At 55.5% G+C, this 19,286-nt stretch overlaps 6 protein-coding genes across 6 annotated transcripts in view; 2 read left to right on the forward strand and 4 right to left on the reverse strand.

Moving 5' to 3' along the window:
• Positions 1 to 507, forward strand: part of GLOTRDRAFT_105231 (glutathione S-transferase) — a gene marked incomplete at both ends in the record, with an annotated part of 2,159 nt that extends 1,652 nt beyond the window's left edge. The window contains 2 exons of the mRNA XM_007866848.1: positions 46 to 202; positions 491 to 507. Coding sequence (XP_007865039.1) covers positions 46 to 202; positions 491 to 507 — 174 coding nt within the window. The remainder of the gene's footprint in view (positions 1 to 45; positions 203 to 490) is intronic.
• Positions 508 to 692: 185 nt separating this feature from the next.
• GLOTRDRAFT_105232 (Phosphoglucomutase, first 3 domain-containing protein) lies at positions 693 to 2,636 on the reverse strand (the record flags this gene model as incomplete). Its single annotated transcript, XM_007866849.1, has 5 exons — positions 693 to 1,228; positions 1,285 to 1,401; positions 1,472 to 2,420; positions 2,476 to 2,497; positions 2,560 to 2,636. 5 exons carry the CDS (start codon positions 2,634 to 2,636, stop codon positions 693 to 695), a joined length of 1,701 nt encoding a protein of 566 aa, XP_007865040.1.
• Positions 2,637 to 3,244: 608 nt separating this feature from the next.
• On the reverse strand, positions 3,245 to 4,249 carry GLOTRDRAFT_128228 (uncharacterized protein; the record flags this gene model as incomplete). The annotated part of the gene is made up of 2 exons (XM_007866850.1): positions 3,245 to 3,271; positions 3,332 to 4,249. 2 exons carry the CDS (start codon positions 4,247 to 4,249, stop codon positions 3,245 to 3,247), a joined length of 945 nt encoding a protein of 314 aa, XP_007865041.1.
• A 585-nt stretch (positions 4,250 to 4,834) lies between these two features.
• On the reverse strand, positions 4,835 to 9,459 carry GLOTRDRAFT_74871 (uncharacterized protein; the record flags this gene model as incomplete). The annotated part of the gene is made up of 2 exons (XM_007866851.1): positions 8,663 to 9,459; positions 4,835 to 5,437 (listed from the first exon to the last, which is right to left on the reverse strand). Exons 1-2 carry the CDS (start codon positions 9,008 to 9,010, stop codon positions 4,835 to 4,837), a joined length of 951 nt encoding a protein of 316 aa, XP_007865042.1. The 5' UTR covers positions 9,011 to 9,459.
• Positions 9,460 to 9,477: 18 nt separating this feature from the next.
• Positions 9,478 to 13,208, reverse strand: GLOTRDRAFT_120851 (uncharacterized protein). The gene is made up of 3 exons (XM_007866852.1): positions 12,813 to 13,208; positions 11,834 to 12,532; positions 9,478 to 11,777 (listed from the first exon to the last, which is right to left on the reverse strand). Exons 1-3 carry the CDS (start codon positions 13,073 to 13,075, stop codon positions 10,049 to 10,051), a joined length of 2,691 nt encoding a protein of 896 aa, XP_007865043.1. The 5' UTR covers positions 13,076 to 13,208; the 3' UTR covers positions 9,478 to 10,048.
• A 4,600-nt stretch (positions 13,209 to 17,808) lies between these two features.
• GLOTRDRAFT_40710 (uncharacterized protein) lies at positions 17,809 to 18,813 on the forward strand (the record flags this gene model as incomplete). Its single annotated transcript, XM_007866667.1, has 1 exon — positions 17,809 to 18,813. One exon carries the CDS (start codon positions 17,809 to 17,811, stop codon positions 18,811 to 18,813), a length of 1,005 nt encoding a protein of 334 aa, XP_007864858.1.
• Positions 18,814 to 19,286: the final 473 nt, after the last annotated feature.

Raw genomic sequence — 19,286 nt, forward strand, 5'->3', positions numbered from 1 at the left:
CCCGCCCGCCCCCCCCCCCCCCCCGCTCTCCTGACATATCGACAGTCCTTCATCCCCTGGACGGTGACCGGCGCCACCGGCCTCATCCCGGGGTACGACGTCAGCGCGGAAGCGCCGCATGTCGACAAGTGGCTGCAGCGCATGCTCGCCAGGCCGGCGGTACGAGCGGTGTACAAGGAGAAGGACACGATCAGGGCCGCGAGTGGGGGGACGGCTGTGTGGGACCGGAATTTGGTTCACGGGGAGAAGGCGGAGTGAGTGGAGGGGGAAGTGGGAGGTGGGAGGTGGGAGTTGGGAGTTGGAAGTTGGTGATGATGGAATGCGGGTTGGGCGCAGCAGAGCGGTATCGCTGATTGGCAGTAAAGTGAGGTTTCTTGAATGTACTCAACGGTATGTCTACAGACGATGATGTTCAGCAGAATAGGGGATGCTTATGTTTATCTCGTTCAGGACTGGAGTACCGCTCTGCCGTGGTGCCACCCGGACCAAGGCGCCTCAGCACAGTAATGACCATATCAATAAGGTTGAATTCCACCTTTCGTAAAGATACATTTTTTGCCATTTGCTTTGTTACTTCTCCGTCACTTCTCTATGTTAGCAACACAGTCCGATACCCAAGTAAATGAAGATGTCTGAGAGCAGGTGGTAAGCGACGACGAATGACCAGCGACTGACTAGCTAAGTCCTGTACCTTATGTGATGACCGTCGGCTCCTCCCTCTTCAAGAACTCCTTCAGCTTGCTAATCTCTAACGCGACCTCAATGAGCCCCTTAAGGCCCTCCGCCGTCTCCCTCGTCAACTCCTTATCGCCCTTGCTCGGGTCCACATACCGCTCCACGTACATCCGCACCGTCGCGCCCTGACTACCGGTACCACTCAGGCGCCACACGACGCGGCTGCCGTCCTCGAAGCGCACGACCTGCCCCTGGTTCTTGCTCACGCTCTTGTCGATCGGGTCCGTGTAGTCGAAGTTGTACGCCTCGGACACGACGAAGGTCTCCCCAGTCGATTTGGAGCTGAACTTGGAGCCGATGAGCGACTTGGAGGTGATGCCCTGGTTGATGTGCGCGACCATCTCGTTTGCCCCATCCGAGGGGACCTCCTCGTAGTCGTACCGCGAGAAGAAGTTGCGCCCGTACACTTTGTAGTGCTTCTGCAAGATCTCCTTGATGCCCACCAGCTCATTCGGGGACTCCCTGTTGGCCGCGGCCAGGATATTAAGCCATGCTGGACAACTCGAGATGTTGAGCAAGTAGACAGAACACAGTGCGATATACACCTACCGATGATAGCCCAGACACCGTCCTTTTCACGAATGTGGTCAGAACCGGTACCGAAAGACTCTTCTCCGCAAATGGACAGCCTGCCGGCATCCATCAGGTTACCGAAGAACTTCCAGCCTGTCGATCAATTCAGTTCTCGATCACTACCTCTGCCTCCGTCCCGACGCGTCAAGCAGATCATCCTCACCAGTGGGCACCTCGAAGCACTCCAGTCCCTTCTTCTTCGCAACCAAATCGATGGCAGCGCTGGTGGGCATACTCCTGGCCAGACCCTTGACGCCGCCCTTCTTGAAGTACGGAATGCGGTCGGCCCAGTCGGCGATGATGGCAACCGAGTCGCTGGGGGTGACGAACGCGCCCTTGCCGTAGATCATGTTCCGGTCACCGTCGCCGTCACTGGCCGCGCCAAAGTGGATGCCGTCCTTCTCGACTTTGTCAACGAGCGACTTGGCGTAGGTCAGGTTCGGATCGGGGTGGCCTCCGCCAAAGTCGGGCAGGGGCACGTCGTTCTGCACGACAGACGGGGACAGGCCGAGCGTCTCGACGAGGATGGCCTTGCCGTAGGGCCCCGTGACGCCGTGCAAGCCGTCGAAGAGCACCTTGAATTCGCCCGAGCGGGTGGTGAGGAAGGACTTGATGAGATCGAAATCGAAGATCTCCTGCAGCATCTGGACATAGTCCTTCACCGAGTCGATGATCTCCACCTTCATCCCCGCAAACTGCTTCGCGCCCAGCGTGCTCAGGTCGAGGTCCTTCTCGCCCTCGACAACTTTATAGCTGCTGATCGTCTTCGTCTTCTCAAATATCTTGTTCGTGACGTTCTCCGGCGCAGGCCCGCCGTTGCTCACGTTGTACTTAATGCCGAAGTCGTTGTTGGGCCCGCCGGGGTTGTGCGACGCGGTCAGGAGGATGCCACCGTCGGCTTTGTACTTGCGGATGACGTTGGACGCAGCGGGGGTGGAGAGAATACCATCGTGACCAATGATCAGCTTCGCGACGCCATTTGCAGCCGCGATGCGCAGGATAGTCTGCACGGTCTCCTTCACCAGGTACCGACCGTCACCACCGATGACAAGGGTCGCCCCTTTGGCGGTAATCGAGTCCAAGATGGATTGAATGAAGTTCTCAGTGTAATGCTGCGAGCAACGCTAGAATGAGGTTCTTCCGTAAGAAAGACGCGTGAATTCGTACCTCCTGCTGGAATATCTTCACGCTGACCGACAAACACACCGGTAGTCAGTCCCCATACAGCCTACCGTCGTTCTTCGTGCTCACCGCTTGCGCAGCCCCGACGTGCCAGGCTTCTGGCCGTCGTAGGGCTTTGTGGGTATCTCCTTGATTTGCGGGGCCATCGATGGTGAACGTTCGCTGAGCCGTTCTGGAGCATTGCAGGGCCTCCTATATACTTTCTGCTATCGAGATTCATATCGGTGATGTCACGAGCAACGTGACTTGAAGAAGCGTTTCACGTGATTGAACGCGTCTGTGGCTTCTGAATTTTTTGCTCTTCTAGATCTTTCCTTCGAGCTGAGCACTTTTGACTCAAAAAAAATTCGCGGTCGAGTTATGTGGACACATCTGTCAGGCTTGTCATAGCATCAAGCCGACTTAGACTGGTAAGTCTATACCACATGGTTCGCTTCGAAAGGTCACCCTTTTGACGATGGAATGAGGAGATAGTCACGCGAACGGTATTGTATGCAGAGTAACATGCACCCTTCCCATGAATATGCTCCAGGATTGCTTGGATTCCTCTGATGGATCTGAGAAAGTACAGATATATCCGACTTGGAATCGTTCAATTTCTCAGATTTCTATCCGAACATAACCCGAAGCGAACGTGCCAGTGCAACAATAGAGGAATTTTAGGGAATCGATCTGACCGTAGCCGTGTAAAGAGTACAGAGCGTATACTACCTTCTCAACGCTCAGATTCCTGGACGCTTGACAATCTCCGTTCCTACTGAAAGTCTATGGTGGCAGCAATCTGCCCTCGTCATCAAACATCGTAAGGGAACTTTCGCCTGAGAAAAATATCAACACTCACCTCTAAAACTGCCTTGTCAACTCTTGCGGCGAGAATCCGATTGAAGGCCGTCAGGTCTTTAAGGCCTTTGCCGAAATCCCGACAGAAGGAACAGTGACTTGATGCGATATTATATGCCGCGTTAGCAAATAACCGCGGACTGGTCACCTCCATCCCACAAGGAGCCCTCATCAACTCTTGTCCGATGCTGGCCATATAGGTGTCCCACCATGCTCTGGGCCACACCATGACACCTTGCACATTGATTTCCCTCGAGCTTTGGCTACACTGCGAACAGGAGAAAAAAGCCCAACTCCTCTGGATTGTGTCGCATTCCGACATCCATGATAGATTCGTGACGACCGAGCTTGCGGACACTGAAGCTTTATCCTTCAGTTCCCACAAAGCACGGGTCGCTGAGGCGGTGATACTCCTGAGCTCCCTCACGTTAGGCCCCGGCAGACCCTTGTAGCACGTATACATGGCGGCTACCCTGGTCTCCTCCTCGAAACCGTGATAGCAGGTTATCGCAAAGACCCGCAGCGGTTCTTCCTCCAGGAAGACCTGCGATACAAGCTTCTTGCGTAACAGCTCCAGCACACTCTCCATTTGGTACTTCACCGCGGCCTCAAGCACTGGCTTGAGCGCATCCAATGTTTCCAGGGCCGGCGGAGCGACGGGATAGACAAGCCGGAGCAGCTTGTCGATCGTCTCGCTGTCTTCCGACACTGAAATCACCGTGCGGCTCTGAGTCTCTCCACCATGGTCTCCGACTTTGGCATCGGGAGACACTCCCATGCTTTCGGCCTCGGAGGCGTCGTTGTGCAGCGGTGATGCGATGGCGAGGATGGCCTTGTGGACCAGGAAGTCGACGCCGTCGGTGGTGCGGAAAATGAGGTCTGCAGAGTCCCTGTCGAAGGGAGGGCTGGCGGTGCGCATGGTCGACATACGTGCGGATGGCGGATACTGAGTGAAGTGGTTAACAGGCGTGCAGCTTATGGGCATGGCAATCCTGAGGCGATATTTATCTGACTCGACTTCCACACGTGTACACCCTGAAACCTAATTTTGTCAGCTACATAATGATGGCGGGTAGAAGCGTACGAGACGACCGAGCCTGAGGAGACCGAGATCCTGAGCGTTGTGCGCTCGATCAAGTCCGTGCTGTGAAATATTAACACAGGATTCGGCCATCTCAGACCAGAAGAGGTACGTTTGTAGGATCCCTGGCTAGCAAGTAGCAGGGGGCACCGATCATCTGCGACTCGAAGGTTCTACCGCAATGTTCTCTTAGGTCTGACGTGAGACATTCACACCGAGCCTTGCCCCGCAAGGAGGCGCGACTCTGCAGGCCCAGCCATAGAACAACATGAGGTTCAAGTAAAGGTGCTAAGGACGGGCCGGATTAGAACCAGATCATCGCAACCCCATTAACAGAGAGTCGCAGCCAGTATGGATCTCCCTTGCAGGACGGCTCCCACCTCCGTTCCTTCAGGTTCTAAAGAAACCTGTTCGACGATATTTTCATCTATCTCGAGAGGCAAGAGAGCCAAATGGAATACTCACTTGCGACACAGCATCGTCTATTTTCTGAGATAGCTGAAGGCTCAGAAGGTGGAGATCCCGAGCACTGCCCGACTCAAAGACCCCACAGCTCACCGCCGACTCCTGAAGAGACCTGTCATGGCAGAAGTCGACGGCTGATTGGCTGCAGGGATGTTCTCGCAACCTTTCCTTCAGTGCTTTGATGGATTCTACCCACCACTGGCACACCCGCACTACTCGTGACTTACAGGATCGGACCCGTCTCTGGGACTCGCAGTGTCCTTGACATGTGAGAAAGTTCGGTCTCAGAGCTCCGGAAGGCAATTCTAGAAAGATATGCGTATCGGCGAGGCTCGCTGCAGAGTCCCCGCAATTCTCGTGGTATTGCAGGAGTCGTATGTAAGTGGTGGCGGGAATGCCCTCAAGTGCGCTTGGGCTGTCTGGATGCCACAGCTTTCTCCTCTGGAGTTGGAGTGTCGCTCTGGCTGCCGATCTAGCTTCCTCAGGTAAGTGATACAGGCATGCTAGAGTATACACCCTAAGAGGTGACGCTTCTAGGTGTTTGGGCGACGCCAGCGAGATCTGCGCGAGCGACATCAGGGGCGCCATCTCTTACTTCGTAATGGCTGCCAACAGTAACTTGATATCATTGATGTCCTCCAAGACCGGCACATGCCCCGGATAGCATAGTCGAAGTAAGGTATCCACAGTTTTCTGCTCTTCCTCCACTTCAACGACAGGCAAGGCATCTGTCTTGTGTGTATCTTTGACATCTCCAGGCTGGGGTAGAGTGAACATGCTGCTGAAGAAGGGGGAGGCTACGCTCAACATGATCTTGCAGAAACGGAAGTCGACATTGTCTCTCAACCGTATGATGATGTCTATCGGACGCAGGACCCGCAGAGGCAGAACTTGAAGCGTTCATAGTGGTAAATAGGGCGCTAGTGGGCGGATGGTTAGCTGCCTACAGGCGTAGTTATAGTCCGGCGGTAAGATACATTCGCTGGTTTTCGTGTCTTCAGAGAGAACGTCGTGCACGAGGTCTGCACGAGGTGTGAACCCACACCTTAAAGCGATTACAAGTACAGGGATCGCCAATTCATGCAGATGGTCGTCATTGGCCTTTGTATTGCCGCGAGATCAGGTGGCAGTTTGTTCCCACCGCTAATTCTAGGACAGGATGTATGTCCCTACGCGAGCGAAGCACGGGGTAATATGTGCTAGATGAATGGTCCTCGAGGCGCCGTGATGGAGAGTCTAGTTCCACTGCGGATCCGTGACTTGAATTGAGCTGAGCAATTGTTGTATTGACAGAACGGCGCAAGGAAACTTACATTTCTGACTGGGTCAGAAGCTTCTGCATCAAAAATTCTAGTTCAAGACTACCTAGAGGATGCGCATGAATTCTGCACCCTGTCGCTAAAGTTTTGCAATGGGAATCCTTACCTTCGAGACGACAGAATCAGCGTACTGAGCGAATTGCTCGGCATACTCCACAAGTGTGGTCGTAGCAATGGCGGCTCTGCAGGACTCGCAGGACAGCGGGGTCGACATGAAGTCTTTGTCGAACGCCAAAGTACGGGCTTGCAGGATTGACGGGTGGTATGCGAGAAAACTGCAAATACTCTTCACGAGGCCAGGAAACCAGCCGTGAACATAACCGATACCCGAAATCTTGAGAGAGTTCGACGATCCGTAGCCACACTTCAACTTGGGTAGCACGCTCGACGAAGCTAACCAATCCGTGAAGGCTGGATCAGACAGATTGAGCCCCCCAAGAGCTGTCCCACACTTGTAGTGATAATGGAGCAATTGGGCGTACTCTCCCCCCGAAATGCAGGCTAGAGTTGGACGGGAAACGTACAGCTCATGGCGAGGGAGGCGGAGACAAGACCGCGCAGCTGTGGCGGCTTCATTCCTGAGCTTGGCGCGCAACGCAACAGCATACACCCCTATAGGATCTTCTTCGACATGGGACATCACATCAAGTTTCACGGCACAAACCAGCCACTCCATGTTATACTTGGCAGCGAGGTCGAATAGAGCGACAGCGTCCATCAGATTCGCCGGCTCCGACGGACGCCCAGGGTAACACCACTGTAACAACAGACGGAGCATCATCTTATCCTCTGCCATCTGCACGACTGGAGGCTCTTCCGCCCCGGCCCTGGTGTCATCGGGTTGGGGCAGAGTGAGCATCCCTTCGAAGAACGGGGATGCGAGGGATAAGACGGATCTGTAGACGCGGAAGTCGACGTCGCATGAACGAAGTATGAGGTCCGCATCCGCCCTGTCGAAGGGCGGTGCAGCTATCGTGATAGGAGACTGGTGTTCGCTTGCAGCCATAGTGCTTGTGTGCGGGATTAGACTCTGTTATTGAGGAAGCCACAGTATCGCCGCGCATTTATAGACAGTGGCGAACTGAGGGCACGAGGGGGGCACGAGGACTGTGGCAAGGGAACCATCGGAGTCTGTCTTGCGCGTGGAGGGAGTTAAGACGGAGGGACGAAGAAATCACTGGGCCTTCTCTGTATCCTTTGGCGGTCAATCAGACGATGCAAGAGCACCTCAGGTTAGCTGGGTTGAGGGACCCATCCAAAGCGAGTCCAAGCATAGTCCATCCTTACCTGATCATGACATACGACTTAGCAGCGGGTTCAGATTATATGTCGAACCGTGAACGCTAGAGCGAGTCTTCCGCCGAGGGGAGACCATGAGGTCAGAAACCAAGGTCTAAGACAACATAACGATCACGCGCTAGGTCATTCCGAGACTCCTCACTAGTAGTGGTAAAGGACACTGCTCGAAGATAACAGAGTCGGCTTTCTTGGCGAATGCCTTGGCAAATGCGCTCGCAGGGTGCGCGGTATCATCGAGGGGTCTACCACAGTACGCGCACATCGCACGAGGTGCGCATTCATAAACCGAGTCTCAGGTCAGATCTGCATTGCTATCAGAACCGAATGGGTGGTTGCTCCTACCGTTATTATTTGGACATGGTGACAGTCCCTGCGCGAACATGTAGAGGTTGGTAACAATCGCGGAGGTGGAACAGTCAACGAAACAGGCCTGCTACAAACAAGAGACCGCCAGGCAGCACACTCCTTACCAACCCGCACCTGCAAGCCGAGTAGACCTTGTTCGTAATCGGGCCTTTAGGACATAAGATGATAGATGTCCCTGGACAAGCAGGGGCACTCCGATATCAAAGGCCCAAGTCTAAGACAATCTACGGAATGGACATGGATTCAGCGCCCAGTCATACTATATTCTCGCAACATACACTCTTTTCTTCGAGACGACGATATCGGCGTACTGGGCGAATTGCTCGGCATATTCCAGAAGTGTGTTCGTCGCGACGGTATCGCCACAACTTTTGCAGGTCATGGGAGCCGACAGGATGTTCTTATCGAAGGTGAGAGTTCGAACTTTCAGGGTTGATGGCTGGTATTCGAGGTAGCTCGAGATGCTCTGTGCGAAGTCGCGATACCAGGTATGATCATAATTGCGGTATGCGCATTTCATTCCGGGCAGCGGGACAGACATGGCCCACCTCATGAACTCTAGTTTGGATGGCCCAAGTTCCCGGAGTGCTTGCCCGCAATCATAATGGTACTGAAGCAGCTTGGTGTAGACGTTCACGGAAATGTGGCTGAGCATTGGGTGGTAAATGTACAGTTTGTGACGGGGAAGGCGGAGACATGAACGCGCAGCGGCTACCGCCTCGCTTTTGAGCTTGAAGCGCATCGCAACAGCATATACACCAACGGCATCTTCTTCGGCATGCGACACCAAGTCACGCTTCACGCAGGAAACTAGCCACTCCTCGAAGTCGTGCTTCTCAGCGAATTCGAGTAGGGCAACCATGTCCGTCAGATCCTTCAACTCCAGTCGACGCCCCGGGTAGCAAAACTGCAACACAAGGTAGAGCGTCCGCTCATCTTCTGTCATCTGCACGACAGGAGGCTCACTCGCCCCGACCTTGGGACCGGGTTGGGGCAGAGTGAACATCGTCTCGAAGACCGGGGATACGAGGGACAGGACGGACTTGTAGACGCGGAAGTCTATGCCGTCGCACGAACGGAGCACGAGGTCCGCATCTGGCCTGTCGAACGGAGGTGAAGCGGTCTTGATCGCGGCCTGTGCTTCAGCCATTGCTGTGATCTGTCGGGTGCGGAATGAAGGGTGCTTGGTGCTGGGGGACAGAAGTTAACGCAGGAATGGGGGCCTTAAGTACTGGATCCAGCAGCGCAGCTCGGAGGCAGCGGCCTCAGAGAGCTGCAGTGCTGGATGCTGGTCGAGGAACGAGTCAGGCATTCGAATTCTGGAATTCGAAGACTGGACAAAGCTTCCCCAGATACAGGTGGCAGGTGTATTGGGGCAGATGACACTATTACAGCCTCAGCTTCCGGTATCGGTGGGGTGCCGCCGACCAGCTTAAGCAGACCATCAGTCGCACTTGGTGGTGTTTCCTCGCAGTATAGTTCAACTAAGAAGGCCAACAGTCGGGGAATAATAAAAACAATCAGGCTAGGTCCAGGTGGCCAGTACTAGGGGCTCTAAGTCCCTCAGTCATCGGAAGCAATGCAGCGAGGTCGTGGTTCAAGCTCAAGTTCTGATCAGAGGCTATGGCCATTGATTCGAAACGTATGTACAGTATGCAGTACATCTTCTACTGGACACTCGACCTATAGCAAGATACAAAGGCGTACGAATGGGCCTAAGAGTTGCATATGGAGGCACTACTATATGAAAGTATGTAAATCCACACCACGCCCCGAGAGGAGAACAACACTAGCGACATGCAGCCCGATCGATACATATGTGCAACGGTCCAAATTCAGAAAGAAGAGGGGAGAAACACCAAAGAACCAAAACGCGAGCGACCACGGGAAAGTGAGTATAAGTTGAAGAATGTGCAATAAGAGTAGCAGCGTATTCGTGTGCAATTAATTTGGTTGCAATCCTAAGTAATAGGGGAAAGGCGATAAGTCATTTGTAAGAAGACAACAACACCAGCAGCAGCGACGAGAAGGGAGAGACGGAGGGATTGTCATATACAGATGACGCGGGAAACTTGAGGTGAATGGTGACAGGGATGATATGGTGCAGGCGTTATCGTACATCTCAACTTCAAGCAGAGACAGGTGAAAGGACTTGATGGTTGTGATCGCGGCGTATCGTCGTCAGACATCAATTGGACGCCCAGAACGAGCCAAGGAAACCTTTAGCAGAGGAGACAGCGCGGCCCATGAGACCAGACTGATCTAGCCCATCTGCAGATCCCTTTCGTTGATGTGTCGGACTAGGCAGAGAACTAGACATAGAGTTCGACTTCGTATGCGCAGGCGTAGACGAGCATTGACCAGATGGTGGCGAGGTCATGGTAACAGCACTTGGCAGAGCAGGATTGGGTGGTGCTATAGGAAACGCAGGCTTCAACGAAGACACAGGCGAGCTCGCAGGCGTCGGATTCCGAGATCGCTGCTCGTCCTCCTCAGGTATAGGCGGCGGCAAATCAATATGCGCAGGTTTCGCCAGGGAAGACCCGGACGAGTCCTTGCCATGCCCACTGGACGACGCCTCCGCCCTGTCACCGAAATGGCTAGACGAAGGCACCTGGGGACTAGGCGGGCTTAGACTCTCATTGAGTCTGCGGCCCGTGCGATCCCGGCCCCGCTCTCGTCCGCTGATAGAGTCCTCGCTCCCGGCTCTCGAAGGCGTGCGCGGGTAGCTTCCCCTTCCTTCCCGCCCTCGCGAATCCCTTCCGTAGTGGCCTGCCCCGATAGCAGCGCTCGACCCGCAAGGGGATATGCTGCCCATCGGCGAGTCCGTACTGCGACTGCCTCTCGACCCTGACCGCCCACGATCCGAATACGACGAACTGCGAGTGACCGACCGCCCGCGCAGCTCACCGCCCGAGACAACCTGGGGCGAGCGCCCTCTACTTGGCGGTATTTCCGGGGGCGACAACAGATTGGGCGACGGCGGCTGGACATGCGCCGAGCTAACGCGGGGCACCGGCACGGGCGTCGAGACCGACTTCGGTTGGACAGGACTAGCACTCTCGTCTCCCTCCCCCGACTGGTCCACGCCCACCATGGGCTCGGACACGAGCTCCGTGCGCTCCTCCATGACCACGTCCTCGTCGCGCTCACTACTCCGCCCGATCGGCACGCTCGACGCGCCACCCTGCGCATACCTCAGGACACCGCCCGGCGTGTGCCCCGCGTCCTCCGACGAGCGCGGGAAGCGCACGCGCCGCGACGCGTACTCTTCCCCGTAACTCGCGCCCTCAAAGTAATCATACGCGTCCACCTCCGCCCCGTCCACCTCGTGCCGCGGCGACTCCACGACGGGCACCGCGTGCGTCGCGTACACGCTCCGCGGCTGCGCCGAGGGCACGATGCCCACGCTCGGTATATTCCTGGGCGACGTCGACGGCGAGGAGACGGACGACGACGACTGCGAGCCGGTGCCGACGCTGAGGTACGCCTCGCGGTGCTGGTACACGTCCTCGACGCTGCTCCGCCGGCTCACCGTGCGCGAGCCCGGCAGGGAGTTGCTGTAGTTGCTCCCGATCGGGGGCACGTACACAAGGTCGACCTTCCGCGGCGAGCTGTCGCCACTCCGGGAGTCGCTGTCGTACTCGGATCCGTTGACGCCGGTGGTTTTCAGGATGGTCGGGGCGATGGGTGCGATCGTGACGTGCTCCTTGTCGAGCGAGTCCATGCGGATGAGCGCCGGGCGGCCGCCGCGCGAGGAGTGGGAGGAGGAGGAGCGCGATCTCGACGAACGCATCTCGAGCACCTCGTCGTCTTCTTCGTCCGATTCCGACGAATTGCGCCCGTGCGGGAACCACGCCGGCTCCTCGTAGAAGTCCTCGTAATGAATATCCTCCATGTCTGCGTCCTCATCGTACCTAAGTAGTAGCAGTCAGATATCATTCCAAAAAGGCAGGGTCAAATATCGACGCACCCCTCGTCAAACTCTGGCTGGTAAAACCGCACGCTGCCACCCGTGGGCCCCCGCTTCAACGTGGGCTTCTCGATGGCAATGCACTGCTCCACGAACGTATTGAAGGTGATGTGCTTCTTCTTACCGCCATTCGCTCCTGCACCCGTGCTATGCGAATCGCGGTCGCTTCCAGGGGTATCCCCCGCTGCACTTGTGCTCGAGACGTCGCTGTGTGCGTCTGCATGACTGAGGGCCTGTCCGGCTTCCTCCATGGGATTCTCGACCGGAGCAATTATTCGCGGGGGGCTGTCCTTTCTGAACTCTGGGTGATTCTTCCGGAGGCGGACGATATGCGTGTCGCTCTTCGTATGGAGTAGAGGGGGTCGGCTCGGAGAATCTGTACCTGTCCGCTGCCCCTGCCCGTGCTGTTTCCTCTCCTCCTCCTCTTCCTCATCGTCATGGGGGAACTCGGCGCTGGGAAATCGGGGAGAAGAGGGTAGTGATAGCAGCTCGCCAATACTGCGGTGCTTTAATATAGGTTTCTTGCCTGCCAAAGAGGCGCTCGAGTTACACCTCTGCATCGTCGCTAGCGAACCCGTCGAGTCTCGTCGAGCCCGTTGAGAAAGGCCATCGGATTTGGGTGGTGAGCCCGATGGTGGTGACCAGTCTTGGCCAATGTGCAGAGGTCCGTACAGCCAAGTAACATCCGAATCTTTCAGCCTGAGGGAGTGAACACGGTTAGCGGGGTGAAGGGTATGATACGTAAAGTGAAAGAGCAGAAGCAGATCTGTCGCTACAGGACGAGTGCCTGGACGAGAATGCGATGTCAATGTTATCAAGCAATACAGACATCTTGTATCATCACAGCGTGCCTGCAGGCGCACAGCGCGCTATCGGCTACCTGCGCGCCACTCGTATATCACACAACGAATCACACATGACGAGCTCCCGCAAATACGATAACAAGTATGAAAGACGATAATGGCGCAGGACGACTCACCAATTAAGCGATTCAGGGCTGATCGTCTTCAACCCATTTCTTTGCTTCCACCACGTCCGCCAGCTCGCATTTTCGAGCCTGGCGCCGTTGGCGATCGCGTTTCTCTGCTTGGTCATGCTCCGCCATGACCGCCAAACGTCCTCCTCGCGCCACTGATGAGAAAGGTAGTCTACTTGTCCGCTGGGAACGGTGTCGAAGGACGAGTCGTCGGGGAAGGCATTAGTCGTGACTGAAACGAGGAGCGCGGGTAGATAGTTGGCCATCAACAACAGCGCGCGTGCGGTGACCAGCAGCTAGCTGTGTCGAAGATGCGCAAGACAGCGCCGGGGAAAGAGTCGCGGTGAAAGGAACGGGCAAAGGGCGAGGGAAAAAGGCGAGAAAGGCACAAGACGCGGCTGGTTCGTTCGTCCCGGACGGCCGAAGCAGGCTTGTCGATGGGGAAAGGGGCGAGTACGCTGTCGGGCACGACGTGCGGGCGCGTAAGTGTCGAGTGATGGATAGCTAGCAAGGCTAGAGTGGCATGGTGCCCCGTCGGTGTGATGACGATTTTGTTGGTGGGGTGGCCATAATTCCTGTTCTGCCCGCCCCTTCACATGACCGGCCCGACCTGCACGCCTACTGCCCCCGGCGGCTGCTGCCCCCGGCGTCCCCGGCCGCCCGGCCTTGCCCCTTTTGGTTTTCCTCGCCAGAAACCAGCCAGTCCTCGCCCATCCGGTGCAGCAAAAACATATCGCCTCTGCATGATTTCTGAAATTTTTTTGCCAGGTCCGATTGCATGTTCATACACGGCGCAAAGTGCCTGAGGAGATTCTTTCTCCCGCCGACGCCCACAACGCCTTCGCTTGCGCCCGGCCTGGCTTCGCTCCCGCCCAACCCGGCCTCTTTTGGCCCATATGCTTCCCCCGCCCGCCGTATCAACAGCCACGACCAGGCGAGCCTACTGCCTACTGTAGCCGTCCTTGTTGGCAGCAACCGGCCGGGTCCCTCCCTGCGCCGTCTGCCAATTCTGCCATCTGGTGAAGTCTCGCCTTGCAATTGACTCACATGTACTCAGAAATATCGGCCTCTGGTAGACTGGTGCATTTGCACTCGGATCCCGGAAGGACCTTGTATACTGCACAGCCATCGCTGAGAACCATCATCTATCACAGCACCGAGTCTGCAGCGGGCGGACGCATGCCGTACCACGGAAGCTACCGCGGCACCTTCACAGCGTCCTCCAATTGGACTGCCCTCTCGTCCTGGCTGTAGGAACAGAATGGTACGTAGATCCGAAGTAAACGCGGACAGCTGAGGGTCCGTGGTTGCCAGTAACCACGGAACACCGTCAAATGAGCCGCCCAGGTATGTGTCCCCGTCAATATGAATACGTTACCCTGACATTGAAACCGCACAGAACACTGCGGACCTTGGACCGAGAATCAGGTGGCAACATATCTTTCGTGGTACCGTTTCATGTCCCGCCCAGGAGCCGTCCACCCGGCTACTCCCTGCTACAAAGAAACTAATATTCAAACGGAGCGGATGCGGGGTAAATGAACGCGGGGAAACGTTCTTTGACCCAACTTAGCCTGACTTCCCCAACACGCCCAAATACGGCTAGGCATGTCCTTGATTCCCTGCCCATGTCACCCCCGCCTGTCGCGGAGCCAGACACGGCCGACGCGGATATGTCGCTATGCTTGTTATCGTAAAGAGCGCCCCCTTGTCCTATTACTGTGTCCCTCTCTGGACCCAACTCCACGGTAAGGAAGATGTTGTGGTAGGCACTGCGCGCGGAACAGCGGGGGAGCCGTCTGCTATGATGCGTGGAACCAACAATAGCCTGAGCCGCGCCAATATTCCACCTCAAATCCACATTCATGCATATTGGAGGCGCCGCCCCCACTGCATATCCACTGGCAGGAAACCGGAATGCAAAACGGCTCGCTTAGCGTCCTTGTGACCATACTTGAGCGAGCAATCGTTTACCGAGAACATATCACGGGCTCGGGCGCGACAAACGACATGCGATCCACCGGCGTGGATCCTGTCAGACATTCCATGATCCCTCCAACATTCAGCAGCATAATACTTGCTTCAGACAACATTCGGCACCCAGCTGCAGTACTTCCAGAGATATACACCGCTCCCTGTGGTCCACCCGGACCCACAGTCCTTGGCCCTTCGCGTCTCCGGAGCACCTGGCACTTGCCGCGGTTACACCGATCCGTTGCATGCCCCGATCCGAGGCTTCCATCTGGGCTGGGATCTCTGATCAGTCCACGTGAGCCTCCTCGATCACATACGGGATCAGGTGGCCCTTTGCTATCTTGCGTTAAGACGCGAGACGCCTTCTGCCCCGCACGACGGTCGAGGGTGGCGCTTCTCCTGGGCAGCGTCGGGGATGGTCGGAAACGTCTGGTTTCACATGGATCGCACCCGGCGTACTACTCATGAGTCGTCAGCCTTCCTCCAGGTTACTCAGCGTACTGGCAAGCCCCGGAACTGTACGACTTCGTCTCAGCTTTGATTCGGTTGGCTGGCTAGATCGCTCGCAGAATCTGCAAGTTTCATGTTCGACTTCGCTCCTTTACTCGGGAACATTCGCGAAAGGACGAACACTAAGCTACCTACCGAGGACGACCTTGGTCGAACAGCGGGCACGTTCGTCGACGCTCCTATCCCCTACCAGGACCCTCGAGGCTTCCTCAGACTGGTCTTCCTTCCGAAACCGCAGCTTCTGAAGCTCAGTACCTGACGAAACGAACAAGCGCCCCTCCGACGGGACCTTTGCACGATCTGGGCCCGCGGCGACGATAGCATCCCAAGGTTAACGATTCGACATCTTAGGTTATCTGCGCAGTGCATCTGTTCTGGACCAGGCCAACCCTCTATCTTTAGTCGTGTTCCACCGGTGTCCAATATATGAACGTTGAGAACGGTAACCAGGACCGTGAACGCAGCTGGTCCTGTACTCGAGGCAGACGATTCAGCCCCACTGGCCCGCCTCGTTGCACGGCTGTTTGATTTGCAGACGGTAGGATACCTTCGCCTGTCTCCCGACGACGGGCCGAATTCGCTGTGCGGACATCTTTCAAGACTGGTAGGGCATCCTCTTTAAGCTTGGATCAGGAACCAGGAGCAGCTGCGGTGTCATGCCCTCTCCATGACATCAACTCGCGCGACACTACCAGCGCAATATTAACGGTTTACGGTTGCCGAGCAGCACCAGGTCTATTTCGCGAATGCCATTGCTCAAGTGCACGATCTTACGTATCCGGACCCCGGAAATACAATACTGATCTCGGCGGTGTGGGACCCGGAGACCCTCCTTTCGCAGCTCCTCATGCCTACTTGAATTTGCCCTCCAGCTATGCTCCGGGTCAAGAGCAGTGATAGAAGACTGAAGCCAGTAATTAATTTTGCTGCTGTATTGTTGAAGGACCCTTACTATCCGAGATCCAAGTTTCTGCGTGCCGGTTGCACTTGCTGGGCGAGCTGAAGTCCATTGACCCGCACCCCGAGTCCGGCGCCTTCGGGAGTTCACGAAAGTCGGACCCGTAGAAGTTGCAAATTCTAGCAAAATTAAAGTACAGTAATACAGTAGCGCAGCATAGTATGGTATAATATGCTATTGCTAAAGGATTGGGACTCGCTGACAAGTTACGACAAGTACAGATCCAAATCAAGTGTCACCATAGATCTCGCTTGAAAAGCAGAGAGTCGAGAAGCTCTTCAGTTCCCGGCTACGGATGTTCCTGGACTTCCCGGAGTCTCACTGGGACCCCCATGATACTTGCTCTACGCCTCAAGCGCTCTCTAGAGCAGTCATGCACACTTTCTGTATTCTGTAGCTGTGTCTTATACTTTAGCAAGTCATACATAGGCCATACACAGTAGAGAAATGCTCAGAAACTGTGCTGGAGAAGGAGTCCGGCGATGCAGTCAGGGGACTGACCAGACCTCGCACAGCCACTCATGGACCCCAGCGGGATGTAAAGGCACCCTGACGAAGTGAAATGCACTTTGGAAAATAGACCTGGTGCTGCTCGGCAACCGTACGGTTCGGCGTTCTTCGGTTATCTGTGCGTGCGTTGCGACCTGCAGCCGGCGCGTCTATCTTTAGTCGTGCTCCACTCGTCCAATAACGAGAAGCTTCGGAAGGGGGAGCTGGAGCGCCGCGAACCGTAAACGCATCCCCGAAAAAATTGGTCGACTCTGATTACTATGCTGCAGGCTCTGTGCTCGAGGCGGACGAGCCAGCAACGCTGCGGCGTACCGACGTTTTGTCAGCAGACGGCAGCACCTCGTTAAGTCTGAGTCACTACTCAGGAAGAGCAAGCTACTTCCCTGATCACCCTTGCCGCTGCGGTGCTTATACCCTTCGATGAGAGTCGCGGCCACTCTACCAGTGTAAGACTAACGATTCGGCTTCACAGGTTATCTGCACAGCATCCGTTCTAGCCTCCCATCGAATACCTCCATCTTTGCTCCACCAGAATCCAATACGCGAAGGTTAAGAAGGGGAAGCTGCACTGCGTATAAGCACTGCCATGAATTGGTTGACAGTTGACTGCGATTGCTATGCTGCTGGCTCTGGACTTTGCTCGCCGTTCACCAGTTCCTCGATGATACAGCTCCCCCCAGGTCTGCTTCGTTGTTCGGCCATTTTATTTCAAGACGCAGATGGACAGGACACCCTCGCAAGTTCCGGAGCAGTACTGCCCTCTGAATAGGTGACCACCTTGGGGGGCGAACCTTGCGAGTGCGGTGCCTACGCCACGATCGATCCGGTCTGCCTGCTACGGACGTGTACAAGCACTACTTGTGTTTTTCCTCATGGGTGTGATCAGCACGTAAAGGTGAAGGCAATCGCCGAATAACGGCATGCTGCCGTTGCTCGAGGCCCCAGACTTCTTGCGTCCCAAGTATAACTATGACAGCTTCAAGCAATGCGTCCTCTCGCACGCAAGCTTCGCCTTCAGGCCCCCATTTCAGAAAAAAAGCAGCAAACATGCAAGCCACGGACAGCAAGGAAGCTGGGCCGCCCTTCGACAAGGCGACCGCAGACGTCGTCATCCGCTCTTCCGACAACATCCATTTCCGTGTTCACACACTCATCCTGTCCATGGTATCCGACTTCTTCTCCGCCATGTTCACTCTCCCCCAATCGGATCAATTCGAAACGTGGAAGGGCCTCCCGGTCGTGACCGTCGAGGAAGACAGCCACGCCATCGAGCTGTTGCTTCTGACATTGTATCCCGCGTGCTCCCCCTCCCTAAACAAGCTCGCCGACGTGCACGCCGTTCTGAAGGCTGCTATGAAATACCAAATGGACGCCCTGGTGCCTCGCATAAAAGAGGCGCTTGTAGCAACACAGCATCTCGAGGCAAGCCCCGTCGCGGTCTTTGCTATTGCCTATAGCCAAGGTCTCGAGGAAGAAGCTGTGAAGGCTGCGAGGGCCACGCTCCGGCTTCCGATGCGTGACTTGTATCTCACTCGTACGTCGGAGCTTGGCTTGATCCCAGCAGACGCATTCCAGCGGCTCCTGGAGTATCACGACGAGTGCGGCAGAGTCGTTAACAGGCTCTTCCCAGGCGCCGATTTCACTCCATGGCTCCCCTGGGCGGTTGAAACCCAGTATATATTCTTCCTTTGCACGAACAACAAATGCTTCGGTAAGGTTCTGCCCAACTTCTTCACGAACGGTCATGCCGTGTATGCAAAGGACTGGTGGTCGGGCTTTATGGAAGACGCGGCCAGCGTACTGCGCGAGGAACCGCGCAGCACCGCGCTGACGGACCACAGCTTCCTTGAGAAATACATTCTGAAGGCCATGAAGTGCGAGCAATGTCGTCTCGCTGCCGCAGCAGAATTGTGGAGATTCAGTTCTGTTCTCGTGGATAAGATTGAAGACGACATATCCAAGGCAATATCGCATTATTGCTTGATAGCGACCAGAGCGAAGCTAACCAAAACGCGTATACAGGTTCGGCTCGGTATCCGGTTCTCCGGGTAGGCGCTATTGAAGCTGCTACTAGGATCATGTTATGTTTTTTTGGATTGGACACACCCATGTAGGCTAGTGCATATTTCCGATACAGCATAGGGAAGTCCCCCCTTAGCCCGCTTTTGGAAGTGAACCCCACCCAAACGAGTAGCTGGGCGCCGCAGCAGTGGTAAACCACGTGCGTGGACCTTGCCGAATATACGGCAAGGAATAAGGCGGTAGGGCCGTGCGAGCACGGCAGAGCCCGCTACCGTAGATATAGATGATATTTGGTAGCAAGCTGAACACTTTACCTCCTGAGCAGTGTCATATATATCTATTTTGCGAAAGCAGCTGTGTTCCAGCAATTATTTCAGACTGAGCATTCAACTCAATGGTCAGAGATGTCCACTCATCCCTCCCTCAGATTCGAGAATACAAGTTACATATGCAAAACAACTGACATCGGAGTATTCTGATTTCACCTTGAGACCGCAAGGTCC

This window comes from Gloeophyllum trabeum, assembly GCF_000344685.1.
Source record: "Gloeophyllum trabeum ATCC 11539 unplaced genomic scaffold GLOTRscaffold_00005, whole genome shotgun sequence".
Classification (NCBI taxonomy): Eukaryota; Fungi; Basidiomycota; class Agaricomycetes; order Gloeophyllales; family Gloeophyllaceae; genus Gloeophyllum; species Gloeophyllum trabeum.